The sequence below is a fragment of the Halichoeres trimaculatus genome, unplaced genomic scaffold (assembly GCF_033239565.1).
Source record: "Halichoeres trimaculatus isolate MK-OKI-2021-1 unplaced genomic scaffold, fHalTri1.1 fHalTri1_scaffold_8, whole genome shotgun sequence".
NCBI lineage: Eukaryota > Metazoa > Chordata > Actinopteri > Labriformes > Labridae > Halichoeres > Halichoeres trimaculatus.
In genome coordinates, this window is record NW_027437186.1 from 21350382 (window position 1) to 21364657 (window position 14276).

Sequence of the window (14276 nt, forward strand, 5' to 3'; positions counted from 1 at the left end):
TACAACGGCCGCGGTGAATTTCGGAGTTTGATTAGTGTAGCCTGGGAGTGCACACTACGTCACAGAGAACCGGCTCTGTTTCGGAAATAATACACGTGCATAGAGACGTCTGTGAACATTTGAGAATGACCACTTAATGTTTTTTTAATAACCCGACGACAGCGCTGTAGGTTAAAATGAAATGGTTGCTTATTTTATTCGACATTTAAACATCACAGCCGCGACCGACAATAGTTTGCAGAGACATGTTTTGCTAAACCAGCGAACTGTTATTTATTTATCTGTTTAGTGCTTGTAATGGTCATTATGTCTTCGCTGTTCTTTTCATCTGCGCGTCGCGTTACACCAACTCTGTTACGAGTCCGTGAGTTTGCCATATCCCGAAAGATGGCACGCTGTTTCATGTCGGTAAGGCTGTTCAACTAATGTACCTTTCTTGCTGACCAGGGGCTACTGAAACAGAGTGGGGTTGGAGTGGGCTTGGTATTACAACCGGCGTCCCCTCACAAGATCAAAAAACAAATTTAGATATTCAGTGTTCAATTATTTTGAATTATGAAAGTGTTATTTGGTTGGCTATCTTTTCTTTTGAAAATACACTGAAAAGTAAAGACGTATTTATTATGACGACTTAGTGTTAGAAAGGCCATTGTGTTTGCATCAGCTTAAACTTGAGTTCAAGAGAATTGTCATTTTACAGCTAAATAATCTTACTATTATTTTTCAATCTATTTTTTTTGTCTTTTTGACATGGTAGTGAAAAAGTCTCCCACAGATCTAATTTAAATAACTTTATCCGATGTGTTTCATTTCAGGACACCAAGTCATCAGTCGATCAACTCAGCTCTGGACAGGAGATGTACAAGGACTTGCAGAAGTATTTCAACAGGAGACTAAAGGCGGTATACCGCAGGTTTTCTGACTTGCCTGATGACTCAGTGGTAAGGCTGTGCACTGTGTTTATGTTAAATTAAATTAGTTGATACTTCGTCCTACTCTTTTTCACTAATGTAAGCAGCTAAGAAACTTGAAAGTTATTGTCATCTTTTGTCTTCTTTTTTTCTGATTATGATTTATTTTTATTAACCATTGTTTAAGTTGTCATCTACATGAACGACATAAAGTCATTCACATTAATTGACTCAAAAGGACAGACACCAAGATTTGTAACATGATTTTTATCCCTGTGCTTAGGACACCTACACTGTACCATTGTAGCAATCGGGGAAAAATGTGTCCATTTCTGTTTTGAATCCACATAGGGAATGACACAGCATTTGCTCTCAAAGCTTTCATCAAGTTCCAAGAAACGCATATTGTTAACTTTGTTTTCCCCTGATGCAGATCTGCGGACGTCATCATGTGTATTTTGTTGAGGGTGAGGGCATCTACAGAATGGACACCAGAACAAGTATGTAGAACTACTTAATGCAGCATATTAACTAGCAGGAACTTTGCCAAAGATAAAAAGTGTTGGAAGAGGCTGGTGGACAAAGCAGACTGCATATGTTCCTCTGCACTAGCATTTTGTTACCTATCTCTGTTCTCACATCATCTGTAACCACAACTTGATTATTCAGGAAAAAATGGCAGCTTTTCTGAACATTTTGTTTTCCCTCTCCAAATGTAGATGAGCCAGAGCAGGTGCTGAATTTGGGGCAAGTATCTAACCAAGAGCAGAGGAAAGAGCTATATAATGAAGAACGTAAGGGGAGATATCAGTGGAACATCCAGAGGATACGTCTGTCCCCACAGGAGAAGAATCTTGCTGCCACATTGAAGGCTGATCAGAGAGAAGAGCTCAGGTGAAAACATCAGCTCAGCATTAACTTAAATGTCTTATTTCAAACTGATTCAGGTGCTGATTTAATAAATGATTGTTTCTGAAAATCAGGTGTGTTGTTGTACACCTTGGAGAGAGTAATTCCCCTCCTCTGGATCCTCCACATGTTGTATTTACAATGGACAAAGTCTTTACCTTTGGTATGTTTTACAATGTTCTCACAAAAAATGTAATACGTAACAATGGCACACCAACTAAGAGTTTACTTCTGTGTATTTCTGTCTGCATGGGTGAAGAATGGGCCACAGACGAGGTCCTGGTTTACACCACTCTGGAGGGTCTGCGCTGCAGCAGAGTATTTCGTCTGGATCTAACTTCTAATGGAAGCAGTATAACTCCTGTGTATGAGGAAACACGTCCTGAGTAAGTGTAACAATGTGACATGTAGTATGCTTCTTCTGCTCACTAAACATTTCTAATTAACAAACACCTCTTCAGTGTGTTTGTGGAGGTTGCTCTCACTGGAGACCGTGAGTTATTAAGCATCAACTGCAACAGCAGGACCAGTTCAGAGGTGCGACTGATTGACACAGCTACATCCCATCTAGAGCCTTTTCTGGTTCAGCCACGCCAGCCAGAGCTTCTGTACCATGTGGAGCACTGGAGAAAGCAGCTGATTATCCTTGCTAATACGGGACACGGACAGGAATATCAGGTAGAGTTTGTTAGGCAGATATTTAAACACACACTGTATATAGAAATCTGTCTGAAAAACTCTGCTTCATGGAAACATTGTTCAGATGAATGGATGACACTTTTTATTTTCTCAAGTAAGGGAATGTATCTTATATCTGTTCCTCTTTTTTTCCAGGTGCTGCAGGCTCCTCTCTCAGAACCATCCATGGCCTCCTGGGTGTCCTTGTTTGCCCCTCACTCTGGCACTGTTATTAAAGACATAGACGTGGTGGGAGACCACTGTGTGTTGGTTGCAAGAACACCAGCAAGTGAACTCATCCTGATTGTGGTCCCACTGAACCATCCCAAGAAAGCATACACTGTACAGGTGAGTGTGTCAAATAACTTTTCCAATTTTTTTTTTCATTTTGGGTGCGTATTCTATGCAGAAACACAGAAATGTCCATGTTAAATATACACCAAGCCTCATCAACCTGTCTGCATATCATACTTTTACATATAGATGTCTTCTGCTTTCTATTTCAACCCTTCTAAGCTACCCAAATGGGCCTGTGCCATCACAACAAAGAAACCCAGTATCGCTGACAAACGCGCTGTGTTCCAGTTCATGATTTCTTCTCCAGTCTGCCCCCCTGTGCCCTTAAGTCTCCACCTGGAGGACGGGGTACTTTTATATGCTAACAAAGATAGATCTCCTCCAGAGAACATGAAAAATTACACGACCACACGCCTAGAGGCCTGCAGCCAGGTGAGAACTCCTGGAACGTGAGACACATGCAAGCACACTGTAAATGTAAAAACAGGAAGACAAGTACTCTGTTTGCAAGACCAAAGGGTCTACTGAGAGGGTTATTTCTGGTGCTCACTCTGACATACTTCTCATACACATTTGACACATAGAATAGGGGGTCACAATGTTTGCAAAGCTTTCTTTATCATGCCTCTTAACACTCTGTAATGTTAATCAGTCTCCTCTCCTCTTCTCTGCAGGATGGTACACCTGTACCTGTGACACTCTTGCATGCAGAACATGTGCAGTGTTTAAAACAGGCTCCACTATTGGTCCATGTGTACGGAGCTTATGGCAGAGATCTCGACATGGAGTTCTCCCCAGAGAAACGGCTGCTGCTGGAGCAAGGCTGGGCTCTGGCTTACTGTCATATCAGGTAATGCATCAACTCATCTGCTGTTCTTAAACAAACCTGACAGACTCAGCAGCTGTAAAAATATGTGAGGTCTCAGACTCTGAAATTTAATGCTGTGTGTTTATATAATCTGTGTTTTTTATCTGACACGACTTCCAGAGGTGGAGGAGAGCAGGGCCTCTCCTGGCACAGACAAGCCCGTGTGGAGGGGAAGCAGAGATCAATGGAGGATCTGGAAGCCTGTCTCTTTCACCTCTTCTCTGCAGGAGTCTCCTCTCCCTCCTTTACAGCTCTGACAGCCTGCAGTGCAGGGGCTGTGACAGTGGGAGCACTGTGCAACAGACACCCACACATGATGCGAGCTGTCACTCTGCAGGTTAAGACGATTAATTATTCAATGTGTCTTTGTCTTGTCCTGCAGTCAGTAGCTTTTTGTGTTATTCTGTGGCAAAAGATAAAGATTACTGATGGCCTTTTCGCAAAGATGCACTCTTAAGTCAGACATGTCTGCACAATTTAGGAGACTTTTCTCAATGTACAAGTTGTTTAGTTTAGTTTATATGTTGATTGTTTCAAGGACAGTCCTCTTAAATTTACTTTGCAGTAAAAGAGGCAGTTTTAGCCTCTACAGCTAATTACCAGCTGTAGTCCCCAGCCAGTTGTCAAATAGGCGTCCTAAAATGTAAGCACTAAGTTTTAAAATAAGAAACTCCACAAAAATACATTATAACAGGCCCAAAACAAAAGGAAAAGACATACAACATTCAATCATTTCATTTTCTGAAATGCTTATTCTGTTCAGGGTCGCGGGTGGCTGGAGCCTATCCCAGCTGTCATTGGGCGAGAGGCGGGGTACACCCTGGACTGGTCGACTGACACATAGACAGACAACGGTTCACTCACACCTAACAGGCAATTTAGAGTGCTCAATTAACCTGATGATCATGTTTTTGGACTGTGGGAGGAAGCCAGAGAACTTCCAGAGAGAACCCACACATGCATGGGGAGAACATGCAAACACCACACCGTCCAAGCTGGGGATCAAACTAGTGACCTTCTTGCCGTGAGGCTGCAGCACTATGCCACCATGCAGCCAGACATACAACATATCACACAAAATTAGAACAGACACATCAAAGCACAGGAAAGACAAGACTGAGATGACAAAGGGTGAAGAATGATCATAGGAGCCACATTTAAAGCAGAAAATAAAAATAAATAAGACATTACATGAAGGAAGGAGCAACTATGTCCCATCCAACACAGAGTTTCCCATTTGACAGGGATTAGTGTGTGCACCTGTAGTTGTCTGCAAGCCAAACTCTAAGATGAGTCCTAAAACACCCAGCAGTGTAATCTCTTACTGTGTGTTTAGGCTCCTTTCCTGGATGTGTTGGGCAGTATGGAGGATCTCAGCCTGCCTCTGAGTTTGGAGGATGTAGAAGAATGGGGGGACCCAGTCAGAAACCCAAACCACAGACTCATCATCTCCTCCTACTGTCCCAGCAGCAATATTACTCCTCAGGTATTAAAAAAAGGAAAGTAGCTGAAGAATTCTGGTTGAAAAAAAATATTTTCACCACCTGTTTAAACTCTTACAAGTGATGTCCTTTCACCACGTTGAGACTGGAATTCTAATGAGATGCACTTTCACTGATGTGTGGGCTGTGATGCAGCTTTGTTCAGTTCTTATAAAAACAGTATCCTTTACAGGACACAGAAAACTGTGATAAACTCAAAGGTTGTGTTTTTATGATTCTTTGAACCAGTGCTACCCCTCCATTCTGCTGACAGCCTACAGAGATGATGCCAGGGTTCCTCTGTCAGGTGTCCTCCAATACGCTGAGCGAGTAAAAACTGCTGTTCATACACACTGTGCTGCAAAGCCAAAGTCAGGTACGTTTACATATGCATGCTCACAAGCACTGCTTTGTACACCTGATCACTTGTTGATCTTGGAAACTCCAGGGAAGTGGCAGGATCAAACTTGTGGCTGTGTGTCTGGGGGCGTTGTGATCAGCAGTTAAGGTTTTTGACTAGTGCATTGGATAGGTCACCTTGTAGTATAGCTGGTGTTTCTGTGTAGGTGTCAGCTAATTGCTCTCATTTCCCCTTAGACAGTCTCTTTCTCCCTCTCACTTATAATCTGTCTTCACTGCATTGGTGCTACTCCTCTTTACACCCCTCTGTCTCTCTGCAGCACACATTATCGCTCTCTTTCACCCACTCTCACTTTTTCTGTTGTTCACAGACACATGCAGGAGAAAGCTTAAGTGTCTGTGTATGTGTGTATATGTCTCCCTAATCTGTCTCTCTGTTCTCCAGAGTCTTTGATAAAGTGCTGATGGCGTAGACACATGCGGGCAGCCGGCAGGCCCATTAGCATGGTAAAGAGATAGTGTATCAGAGCGAGAGATTAGACGCCACAGACTGGGAGCTGTCAAGGTCAAGACCGCACTTGTGAAACAGCCCACACCACAGAGACAGGGGGAGGATAAAATGAAGGGGGTCGAGAAGAGGGGGTTTGATATCAGATGGGAGAACAAATGAATAAGAGAAGAGTAAAGACTGAGTCACAAATTTAGAAAACTGGACAAAATGAAGAAGAGCAAAGAAAGTAAGTTAAGTATGTTAGGGAGTAGAATAGAAAGTAAGAGAAATCTGACTTTTTTTGTCTGTCCTCATCTTTCTTTTAGGATGTGAACCAGCCTCAAACATAGTCCTGAATATTCAACCTGGAGCAAATCATCATGGACCAGATGACTTTTCACTGGTTCTCGAAGAGGTAGTGCATTTTTCTCAATGCTGCTAGAGTCCTAATCAAACTGTGTGCCTAAAATACAGCCCCAAGTGAAGCAGTGAAACTCAAGTAGCTAAATCTGATATTCTCAATTGTTAATTTTGCCTTTGAACAATTGATTAGTGCTCTAATATTGGGTTAAATTCTCCAACCAGACTTAAGAATAATGTGAAGACAAACCATCTCAAAGCCTCTTGATGTGTTAAAGCAGTTTTCACATTCTCTTTACAGCTTTCACCAGTTTAACAGTTGATTTACCCAAATAACAAATAGAAAGATGTTTAATCCAAGAGGTGTTTGATTTGAGGATGGGAGTTCTAATTCAATTTTCCAATATTTGGGGCAATTAAATTTACAACTCTATTAGGTTGATATGAGAAAAGCATTTTTATCAATAAATCTTGACATCACTGAGGAAAAATGATATGGTGTGTCGTTTGAGAACTTGATGAGTAAAGACTGACAAAACTGTCCTCTGTGTCTTTTCCCCAACACAGGAGGCCCTAAAGCTGGCTTTTTTATACTCAGAGCTGGGACTGGAGGTACCTGGGCTTCATCGAAGAAGGAAGAGATAGCAAGGCCACCAGAGACCAGTCTAGAGTTGAATTGTAATGATCCAAATATCTGCCACTGGAGCTTTACTGGTGGGATGATGCTTTCCAACATGTTTGGGAAGAGAAGACAACAGTGATATGTCTGTTGTGGACCTCTTTATTGTATCATATATTTTCCTACAAAAGGAAAAACCAAAAAAAGAGTCTCACATTTAGACTGAAACTGTGTGACTACTGACTTGTGTTAGCACTTATAAAGTATATCGATGACCTTCAGGTAGCAGGCCTTCTCTGAGATGTAGCACTCTTCAGGGTGGGTTGGATTGAAACGGGTGTGAGTGGAATACTGAATCAACAAACCCTCTCCTGCTTCTGTCGGGACACGAGACTTTTGCAATACCCTGCCATCGTTGATGTGGTTTGTGCTCAGCAGCACCTCCAGCTGGTCTGGTAACTCATGAACGGAGGAGAAATCTGTGGTGGCAGATTCTTTGCCGAAGTTAAGTACTATAAGGAAAGCTCGGTCAAGCCCATCCAGCTCTCTGATGTAAGAGAAGACATTTTCATCGGCGTGGACGTAGCAGAACCAGCCGCGATGAAGAGGGAGCTCTGCCTGACGCAGTGTGTTCAGGAAGCGATACTGAGCCAGAATTGAACCTTCGACATTCTTCTGAACCTGGAGGAGAAGCAGTAGCAAAGAAATACTTTAATTAAGAAGATTGAGCAGGCTCTGGTTAGGTGCTGATCAGGAGTTTAGGAGTTTTGTACCTCCACATTGACAGTTCTGTAGTCAGGATGCACAGGTAACCAGGTGAGGTTGGCTTTTGTGTTAAAGCCTGCATTCAGATCATCACTCCACTGCATCGGAGACCGCTGAGGGTCTCGACTGAGACTCTGCAGTGAGGACAGGGATAATTGTAGCATTAGTGATCAGTTTTGTAGTTCCCAGGACAAAGTTTGTGGACTTCAAAGAATATTTGAACTGAAAACAATAAAATTTCAAACTGACACTTAAATACGTAATCTTGATTTCTTTCTTATTTTGCTCCTCTCTGCAGTGACATAAACATCGAACATGATTCCTTCCCCACTCACAGTGTTGTATTTTCCAGCAGGGTCCTGTACTTCACTGTCTGTGATATTAATGTTCTCCATGCCAATCTCCTCGCCATAGTAGGTGGTGGGTGTGCCTTGAAGGGTCAGCAGCAGCATGTTGATGACCCGACTATACTGAGGACCAGCACTGGAGGCAATTCGAGGCCTGTCGTGGTTCCCAACCTGATAACAGCAGCGGTAAGAAAGACACAGGGGAAGGTGGAGAAAGAAGTGAGATAAGTTGGATAAAAGACAGAAAGGTAAAATGGATCGAGAAGTTAAAGCATGAGGGATAAACAGATTGATAAAGTGAGGAGACCTTGAGACCAGCTGAGGTGGATAAACACAGAGAAGTAACAGATAGTGAAACAATCATAGAGCAGTTTGAAATATCTTCTCTTTAGCTGATGTGCTCTTGTTCGAGGGGTCATTGAAGCTGAAACTGGAATCATACAGAAAAAAAACACCTGATGGTGACTGATCCCAGAGAAACAGCAAAGTAAACATATTTTCTCCATCATCTTTCAGATGCAAGTATCAGCATAAAGATATGATTCTTACAGCTGATGAAAGCCATTTAAAGACACTCACCTGGTGTCTTTTTTTTACTGTATTACACAAAAGAGTTTCTGTATTTATTACCGTGGTTCAAAGGGACATTTTAATCCTTTTAAATGTTAAAAAAAAAAAATACTTTCAATGTTTAATGTGCAGAGTTCAGTGAAATTGACAGCATAGTAGAATGAAAAATAGCTAATACATTTTAAAATGTGTTAAACTGTTAACTTATTATGAGCCATTATCACCTTAATAAAAAGCAGGTGCCCTTCAACAGAGGCTGACATTCTGCACCACTACTTTCCACAATCACACAGAATGGAAAAATCAGTGACCAAAAACAATTTTTAGTGAGTTGTTGCAAAAAAAAAAGAAAAATGAACTGGATAGGAGATGAAGAAGATCATGGTTGCTGTTTTGCGCAAGAGAATTTGTACGGATGGGAGTTTCTGATAGAAAAACTTGACAAATACAAGATCATACTTATGCATCACAGCAGCTTCTTGTCCCTTAAGGCCACCATAGCTTTACCAATAATGTTCATTTCTTCCCACTGAATTTGAACATTAAGCTTAAAAATTAAAGTTTCGTATAAAATCTATAAAGGATGGCCGTGCAGTTAATAGTTGATTAACGACTTAAAGAAAGACGAGTCCTGATTTAGTATTGTGTTCTTTATAGTTATAGTGGGACAGAGACAATCAGTGCCTTACAGGTCACAGCAGTAAATTAGTCCCTTCTTTAGTAGCAAAGACATTTAAATGTATATAAAATATAAATCTGATATGACTCACCACCCAGTTGGGCCACTTTCCCCTGGGCATGTTGGACATCCACAGGTTGACCAGCTGTTGAGCCCATAAGCCGCTGGTGTTCTGAGGCAGGTCCAGCAGGTAAAAGTTAAAGGGGAAGTCACTTTCTCTAACTTGTGGCGTGCCGTAGTACATCATGGTTTTGTCTACCTCATGGTAATCATATGATTCAGATACCATGAACCTAGATGGGAGTAAAAGGATATTACCTGTTTGGTAAATCCTGAACCACTCACTGATTGTCAACATCCAAGAAGCAATATGTTAGCAGAGTCCTGGAAATGTTTTGATTTTACTCAAGCTGCAGCAGACAAATATGTAATCATAAATTTAACATAAAAGCACACCTTAATGCTGCTGAATGGGCATTTTAATCAGATAATGGCTATGACCCAATCAGAAACAGAAATATCTTTAGTTTGGCCGTTATAACTTAATCAATTAAATTAATTATAACTTAAATTTTTAGCTTATACAAAGAAGAGAAAAGGCACTAAAATAAGTTAAGCCAGACTTTTTGGGATGGTCCCACCTGTATCTACCAGGTTCCCGGCTGTAGGTGTCCATCTCAGCCCTCCACCCCCTCAGCAGGTCATGCAGGCCCACCTGACTAGTGGTATAGTCGTGGTAGAGGTCCCACTCTGTAGTTACTAATTCCTGGAGTGTTGGGAATACAGAAAAAAAATGTGCTAGAGCAAGTATTCTACCTTGGATGTGAATTTGTTAGTAGTTCAGGCCAGAGCACAGGGTCCAGTCACAGCCTGTGTGGTTGGGGAAAAAACAGCCGGGAACTTAATGCAAAATGAGTAAATCCAGGGATCATAGAATTCTGGGGTCAACAATAAAACAATGCTGTTCAGCATGTATATTTTTCAAAGATGTAAACATTTTGTTGGTCTTTATTTAGTCATAGTGTGATTAAAAAAAATACTCCAAAGGGGACAAGTACAAAACGTATGTCCTAGTAATAAATATAATAAATTCATCTAAATGGGCCCCTATATGGAAACTTTCAAAGGCTGTCATTCGTGCTAACCACAGTCTTTAAGCTGGTCCAAAACTGGCCCCAAACAACTGTTGCAATAATGATACCAAGATAGCTGCTCACTCCGGATTGGCTGAATCATTGTAAAGGCTGCAGCAAAGTTCCCAGTAAACACTTGTCTCATAAAAAGTTAATGAGTTATTCCTGACACTATCTCTTTTTATCACTACAGTTCATGATTAAACTCAGCAGGAGTTGTTGCTTCAAAAGGTGGTTTAGGTCAAGTTTGTGTCAGCCATAGCAGGTCAATCTTGGTACTTAAATCGTAAATATATCCCAATGACTTGCAAATCCTACTAAATATGCCCACTTGCTAATATTTCCCAACTTCATCAAAGAAAAACTCCTTCACTTTTCACAAGAAGCACACTGGGTAACTTATCAACCCAGAGATTAACGGTGAACGGTATATCCTGCACAGGGAAAACTCTCCAAAAGAGATGTTAAGTATGTTTGTTGAGCGAGCTACAAGAGAGAACAAATGATTATTTTCTGGCATCACACCTCTTATGTAATTTGAAAAAAACTCTCACAATTTATTTACAAGAGAGTGAGATTGTTAAGTTTATTGAACTCTGCTCTCCTGAGCTTGTAGAAAAAGGAGATGCTCAGAGAGGGACTGAGAGCTCATTGGAGATGTAACAGGTGGAGTTTCTGTGTTGAGTAAAATAAGGTAAATAATACTGAAATGCCTTTCTGAAAAAGTCTTCACTCTTTTTTTTTTGGCAATGAAGTTCACTCACTGGTGGTCTGTTGGGGTCCACCTGGGGTTCATCCCTCAAGTGTGCAGCTTCCAGGATGTGCTTCACAGCATCCATTCTGAAGCCATCCACCCCCTTCTCCAGCCAGAAGTGAATGATGTCCTGAAGAAATCAATAAAATGAAAATAAAATAATGGCCTTATTGTAATGCATACTCAGTTAAAAAGGCTCCTTTTGTTGGACTTTGTGCTGTATAAAGACAAGTTAACTTGCCTGAGTTAATATGTTGACAGATAACGAAGCCTGAATAGCTTCAAAACAGCAAGAGATTAGAGGGGACATAAAAGAAAGGAACAACAGTGATATAGAGAGTGTGTAGTCACGTGAACTTACTACTATCTCTTTGCGGACATCTGGGTTTCTGAAGTTCAGGTCTGGTTGCTCCTTCAGGAACTGGTGCAGGTAGCACTGCCCTCGAACTTCATCATAAGTCCATGAGGAGTTCCCAAAAATACTCACCTAAGTGTGAGTGTGGGGGGGGGTATAAACAATTAGAGGCTTCAGATGTCATGATAGGAGCTCAGCTTGACATGCAAAATAAATGCATTACGCCAAGAAAATTTGCTAACAATCAAAACAATAATCTGTTATGTACCAACCCAGTTGTTCGGCTTTGGCCCAGTTGCATTGCAGTCAACCCAGACATAGTAATCACTGTAATGAGGATCTCTACTTCGGCTCAGATTGAACCAGCGATGACGGTCACTGGTATGATTGGGAATGAAGTCCATGATGAGTCTCAGACCTGGCGGAAACACAGAGATTAAGAAAAGTCAAAACATACATCCCTTTTTTTGGAGAGCCACCAAATTTGTCCATTTCAAGACATGACACCTTTGTTGTGCATTTCAGCTAGCAGATCTTCAAAATCTTTCATGGTTCCAAAGAGTGGGTCAATGGCACGGAAATCTTCCACATCATAGCCAAAGTCCTTCATAGGAGAGCGATAGAATGGACTGATCCAAACAGACTTGATGTTTAGGTATTGGAAGTGATCCAGCTGCTGAAGAACACCTGCAAAGACCAACAAGACAAGTCTTCATACATGTAGATCATGTGCTGTAGTATACCGCCTTTAAGTATTCATAATGGATCATATATCCATACGGCTTTACATGAATAATAAAAATCTAGAAGAAGTTAGGGAGCTTTTACATTTTGCTTAGCAGATTATTAAAAGATTAAAGACAGTTTAATTCTGATTTAAGATAAGAACTATGTCAGGTTTGATATGGTTTCGCACTCTATCTACAAAAACATACACTACACAAACATTTACAATAACAATTACTTATGCTGCTTATACTGTTTGATTGAGTTATAAAGTCATTTTGGAGTGATTTAAATTTCTCTTTTCACTATGCAAGTTTTAAATCCACACATTTCAATCTTGAACCTTAGTTGTAAATTTTAAACTTCAGTAAACTTGAGGATCTTTCTCTTTCTTACATGCGTGCCTTTATCCCCTTTACAAAATATTATTCATTTCTTTCCAATTAATTTTCTGTCTCTGTTCACCCAGTTTAGGAGGGTTCGTGACCATCTCACCTTTGAGATCACCAACCCCATCCCCGTCCGAATCCTTGAAGGACCGTGGGTACACCTGGTACACCGGAGAGGCCTGCCACCAGCTCAGGCAGCCCGGTGACAGAGCGATCACTGTGATGGTGAGCGCCACCAAAGCCAGCGTACAGGCCACCGTCAGCCAGAACAGAATCTCCCGGGGCACTCGGTACCGGGCCCGGGAAGAGTACAGCAGTAACACCTCTTTGGGCATCCCGGCGTACGGTTTTATCTGCGTGTACTCCTCCTCAGGCGTGTCCAGCTTCACCGCAGAGGAGTCCTGCTTGTCCCCGGCGACGGCGTTGATGTTGTCCGCCTCAGACTCACCATCTTCCGCATCTCGAAAGCCTGGATTCCTGGTACATTCACTGAGCTCCACACTGCCGGAGCGATATCTAAAACTCATTCTGAACAGATTAATTAAGAGGAAACTCTAACAACCACTTACAACTTGTCTAGTTCAGTTTTTCCCTCAAAAGACTGACTTCGTTACTGAGGCAGCATCGATACAACGGGTCTTGAGTGTCAAAGTACACACACCCCTCGTCTTTATCTCGCACACACACACACATAGACACACATACAGAAGGGCTACTTGAGGAATGTGGGAAACCAGAGGGTTGGATGGGAGTTAGAGATTAACATTTCGTCTTGCAGTGCAGTCTGGGAAATCTGGCAGGAGAATCCACATCAGGGTAAAAAATACTTTTACCTGAGAAATAGTAGATAGTAATAGATACCCTGAGACTGCTCATGTACAATACATTTTTAATATGAAACACAACACAACACAAGTAAAAATGCATGACTACTCCCAACACTTAACCTTTGAAGCAACACATTTTGACATTTTGTAGTCATTATGCAGAATGGACCACATGAAGTGCAGCAACAAGCAGCAGTGTTCAATCAGCGCACTCTACCAAAGGGAAATCCCTGTGTTATTTGTTTTATTGTCTTTTTTACTGCTTTGTATCCCAAGCAACTACATTTAAAACATAAAAACTACTTCAAATTGTATGTAAAAGTTTACATTTTGTGTGCATTCAAAGGTACTATTTGATTAAAGTCCTTCCCAAAATAGTATTTCATCAAAGTTTTAATTTTTAAAAAATTTGGTCATAAAGGTAATAATTTGTTATTAGTCGACAAAAAGGTCTACAGCAGGGGTAGACAACCTTTTCCTTTCCATGATTCGTACCACTTTAGAATCCACTCAGCTCAAAGTGCCAAGACTTACTTCTTTCATAAAATTGACAGTTGATAGGAAAGTCCCCTTGATTGGTTTTCCATACTGGTTTTTAACAGTTCAGAAAGTTTTGAATGTGTTACTTTGTTTGTGCATACTTGGCTAACACTGTTTTTGTGTTGGGTCTCAAAAAGACACTGCCCATTTTGATGTCCTACATACCATACTCTCGCAGCAAGGGGTGCATACTGCTCAATCTTTGACCATCTCTGGCA

General features: G+C 41.3%; 2 protein-coding genes across 2 annotated transcripts; one reads left to right on the forward strand and one right to left on the reverse strand.

The window, feature by feature from the left end:
- The first annotated feature begins 37 nt into the window (after window positions 1-37).
- Window positions 38-7198, forward strand: prepl (prolyl endopeptidase like). The gene is made up of 15 exons (XM_074676449.1): window positions 38-408; window positions 816-941; window positions 1345-1411; window positions 1631-1805; window positions 1895-1983; window positions 2080-2206; window positions 2282-2498; window positions 2655-2846; window positions 3015-3227; window positions 3470-3645; window positions 3784-4000; window positions 5000-5149; window positions 5394-5520; window positions 6321-6409; window positions 6922-7198. The coding sequence occupies exons 1-15, from the start codon at window positions 298-300 to the stop codon at window positions 6997-6999; spliced, it is 2154 nt and encodes a 717-aa protein (XP_074532550.1). The 5' UTR covers window positions 38-297; the 3' UTR covers window positions 7000-7198.
- Window positions 7199-7222: 24 nt separating this feature from the next.
- On the reverse strand, window positions 7223-13366 carry slc3a1 (solute carrier family 3 member 1). The gene is made up of 10 exons (XM_074676450.1): window positions 12798-13366; window positions 12084-12263; window positions 11849-11994; window positions 11583-11708; window positions 11232-11351; window positions 9976-10100; window positions 9426-9627; window positions 8074-8256; window positions 7747-7872; window positions 7223-7654 (listed from the first exon to the last, which is right to left on the reverse strand). The coding sequence occupies exons 1-10, from the start codon at window positions 13216-13218 to the stop codon at window positions 7223-7225; spliced, it is 2061 nt and encodes a 686-aa protein (XP_074532551.1). The 5' UTR covers window positions 13219-13366.
- Between the last annotated feature and the right edge of the window lie 910 nt (window positions 13367-14276).

What these genes read in the sequence shown, in the direction of transcription:
- prepl (XM_074676449.1), top strand. Translation starts at nt 298, where the DNA reads ATGGTCATTATGTCTTCGCTGTTCTTTTCATCTGCGCGTCGCGTTACA. An exon ending in TATGAGGAAACACGTCCTGA is followed by an intron (nt 2,207 to 2,281) that starts GTAAGTGTAACA and finishes ACACCTCTTCAG; the next exon opens with TGTGTTTGTGGAGGTTGCTC. An exon ending in GCCTAGAGGCCTGCAGCCAG is followed by an intron (nt 3,228 to 3,469) that starts GTGAGAACTCCT and finishes TCTTCTCTGCAG; the next exon opens with GATGGTACACCTGTACCTGT.
- slc3a1 (XM_074676450.1), bottom strand. Translation starts at nt 13,218, where the DNA reads ATGAGTTTTAGATATCGCTCCGGCAGTGTGGAGCTCAGTGAATGTACC. An exon ending in AGCTGAAATGCACAACAAAG is followed by an intron (nt 11,995 to 12,083) that starts GTGTCATGTCTT and finishes TGTTTCCGCCAG; the next exon opens with GTCTGAGACTCATCATGGAC. An exon ending in TGGACCCCAACAGACCACCA is followed by an intron (nt 10,101 to 11,231) that starts GTGAGTGAACTT and finishes CCAACACTCCAG; the next exon opens with GAATTAGTAACTACAGAGTG.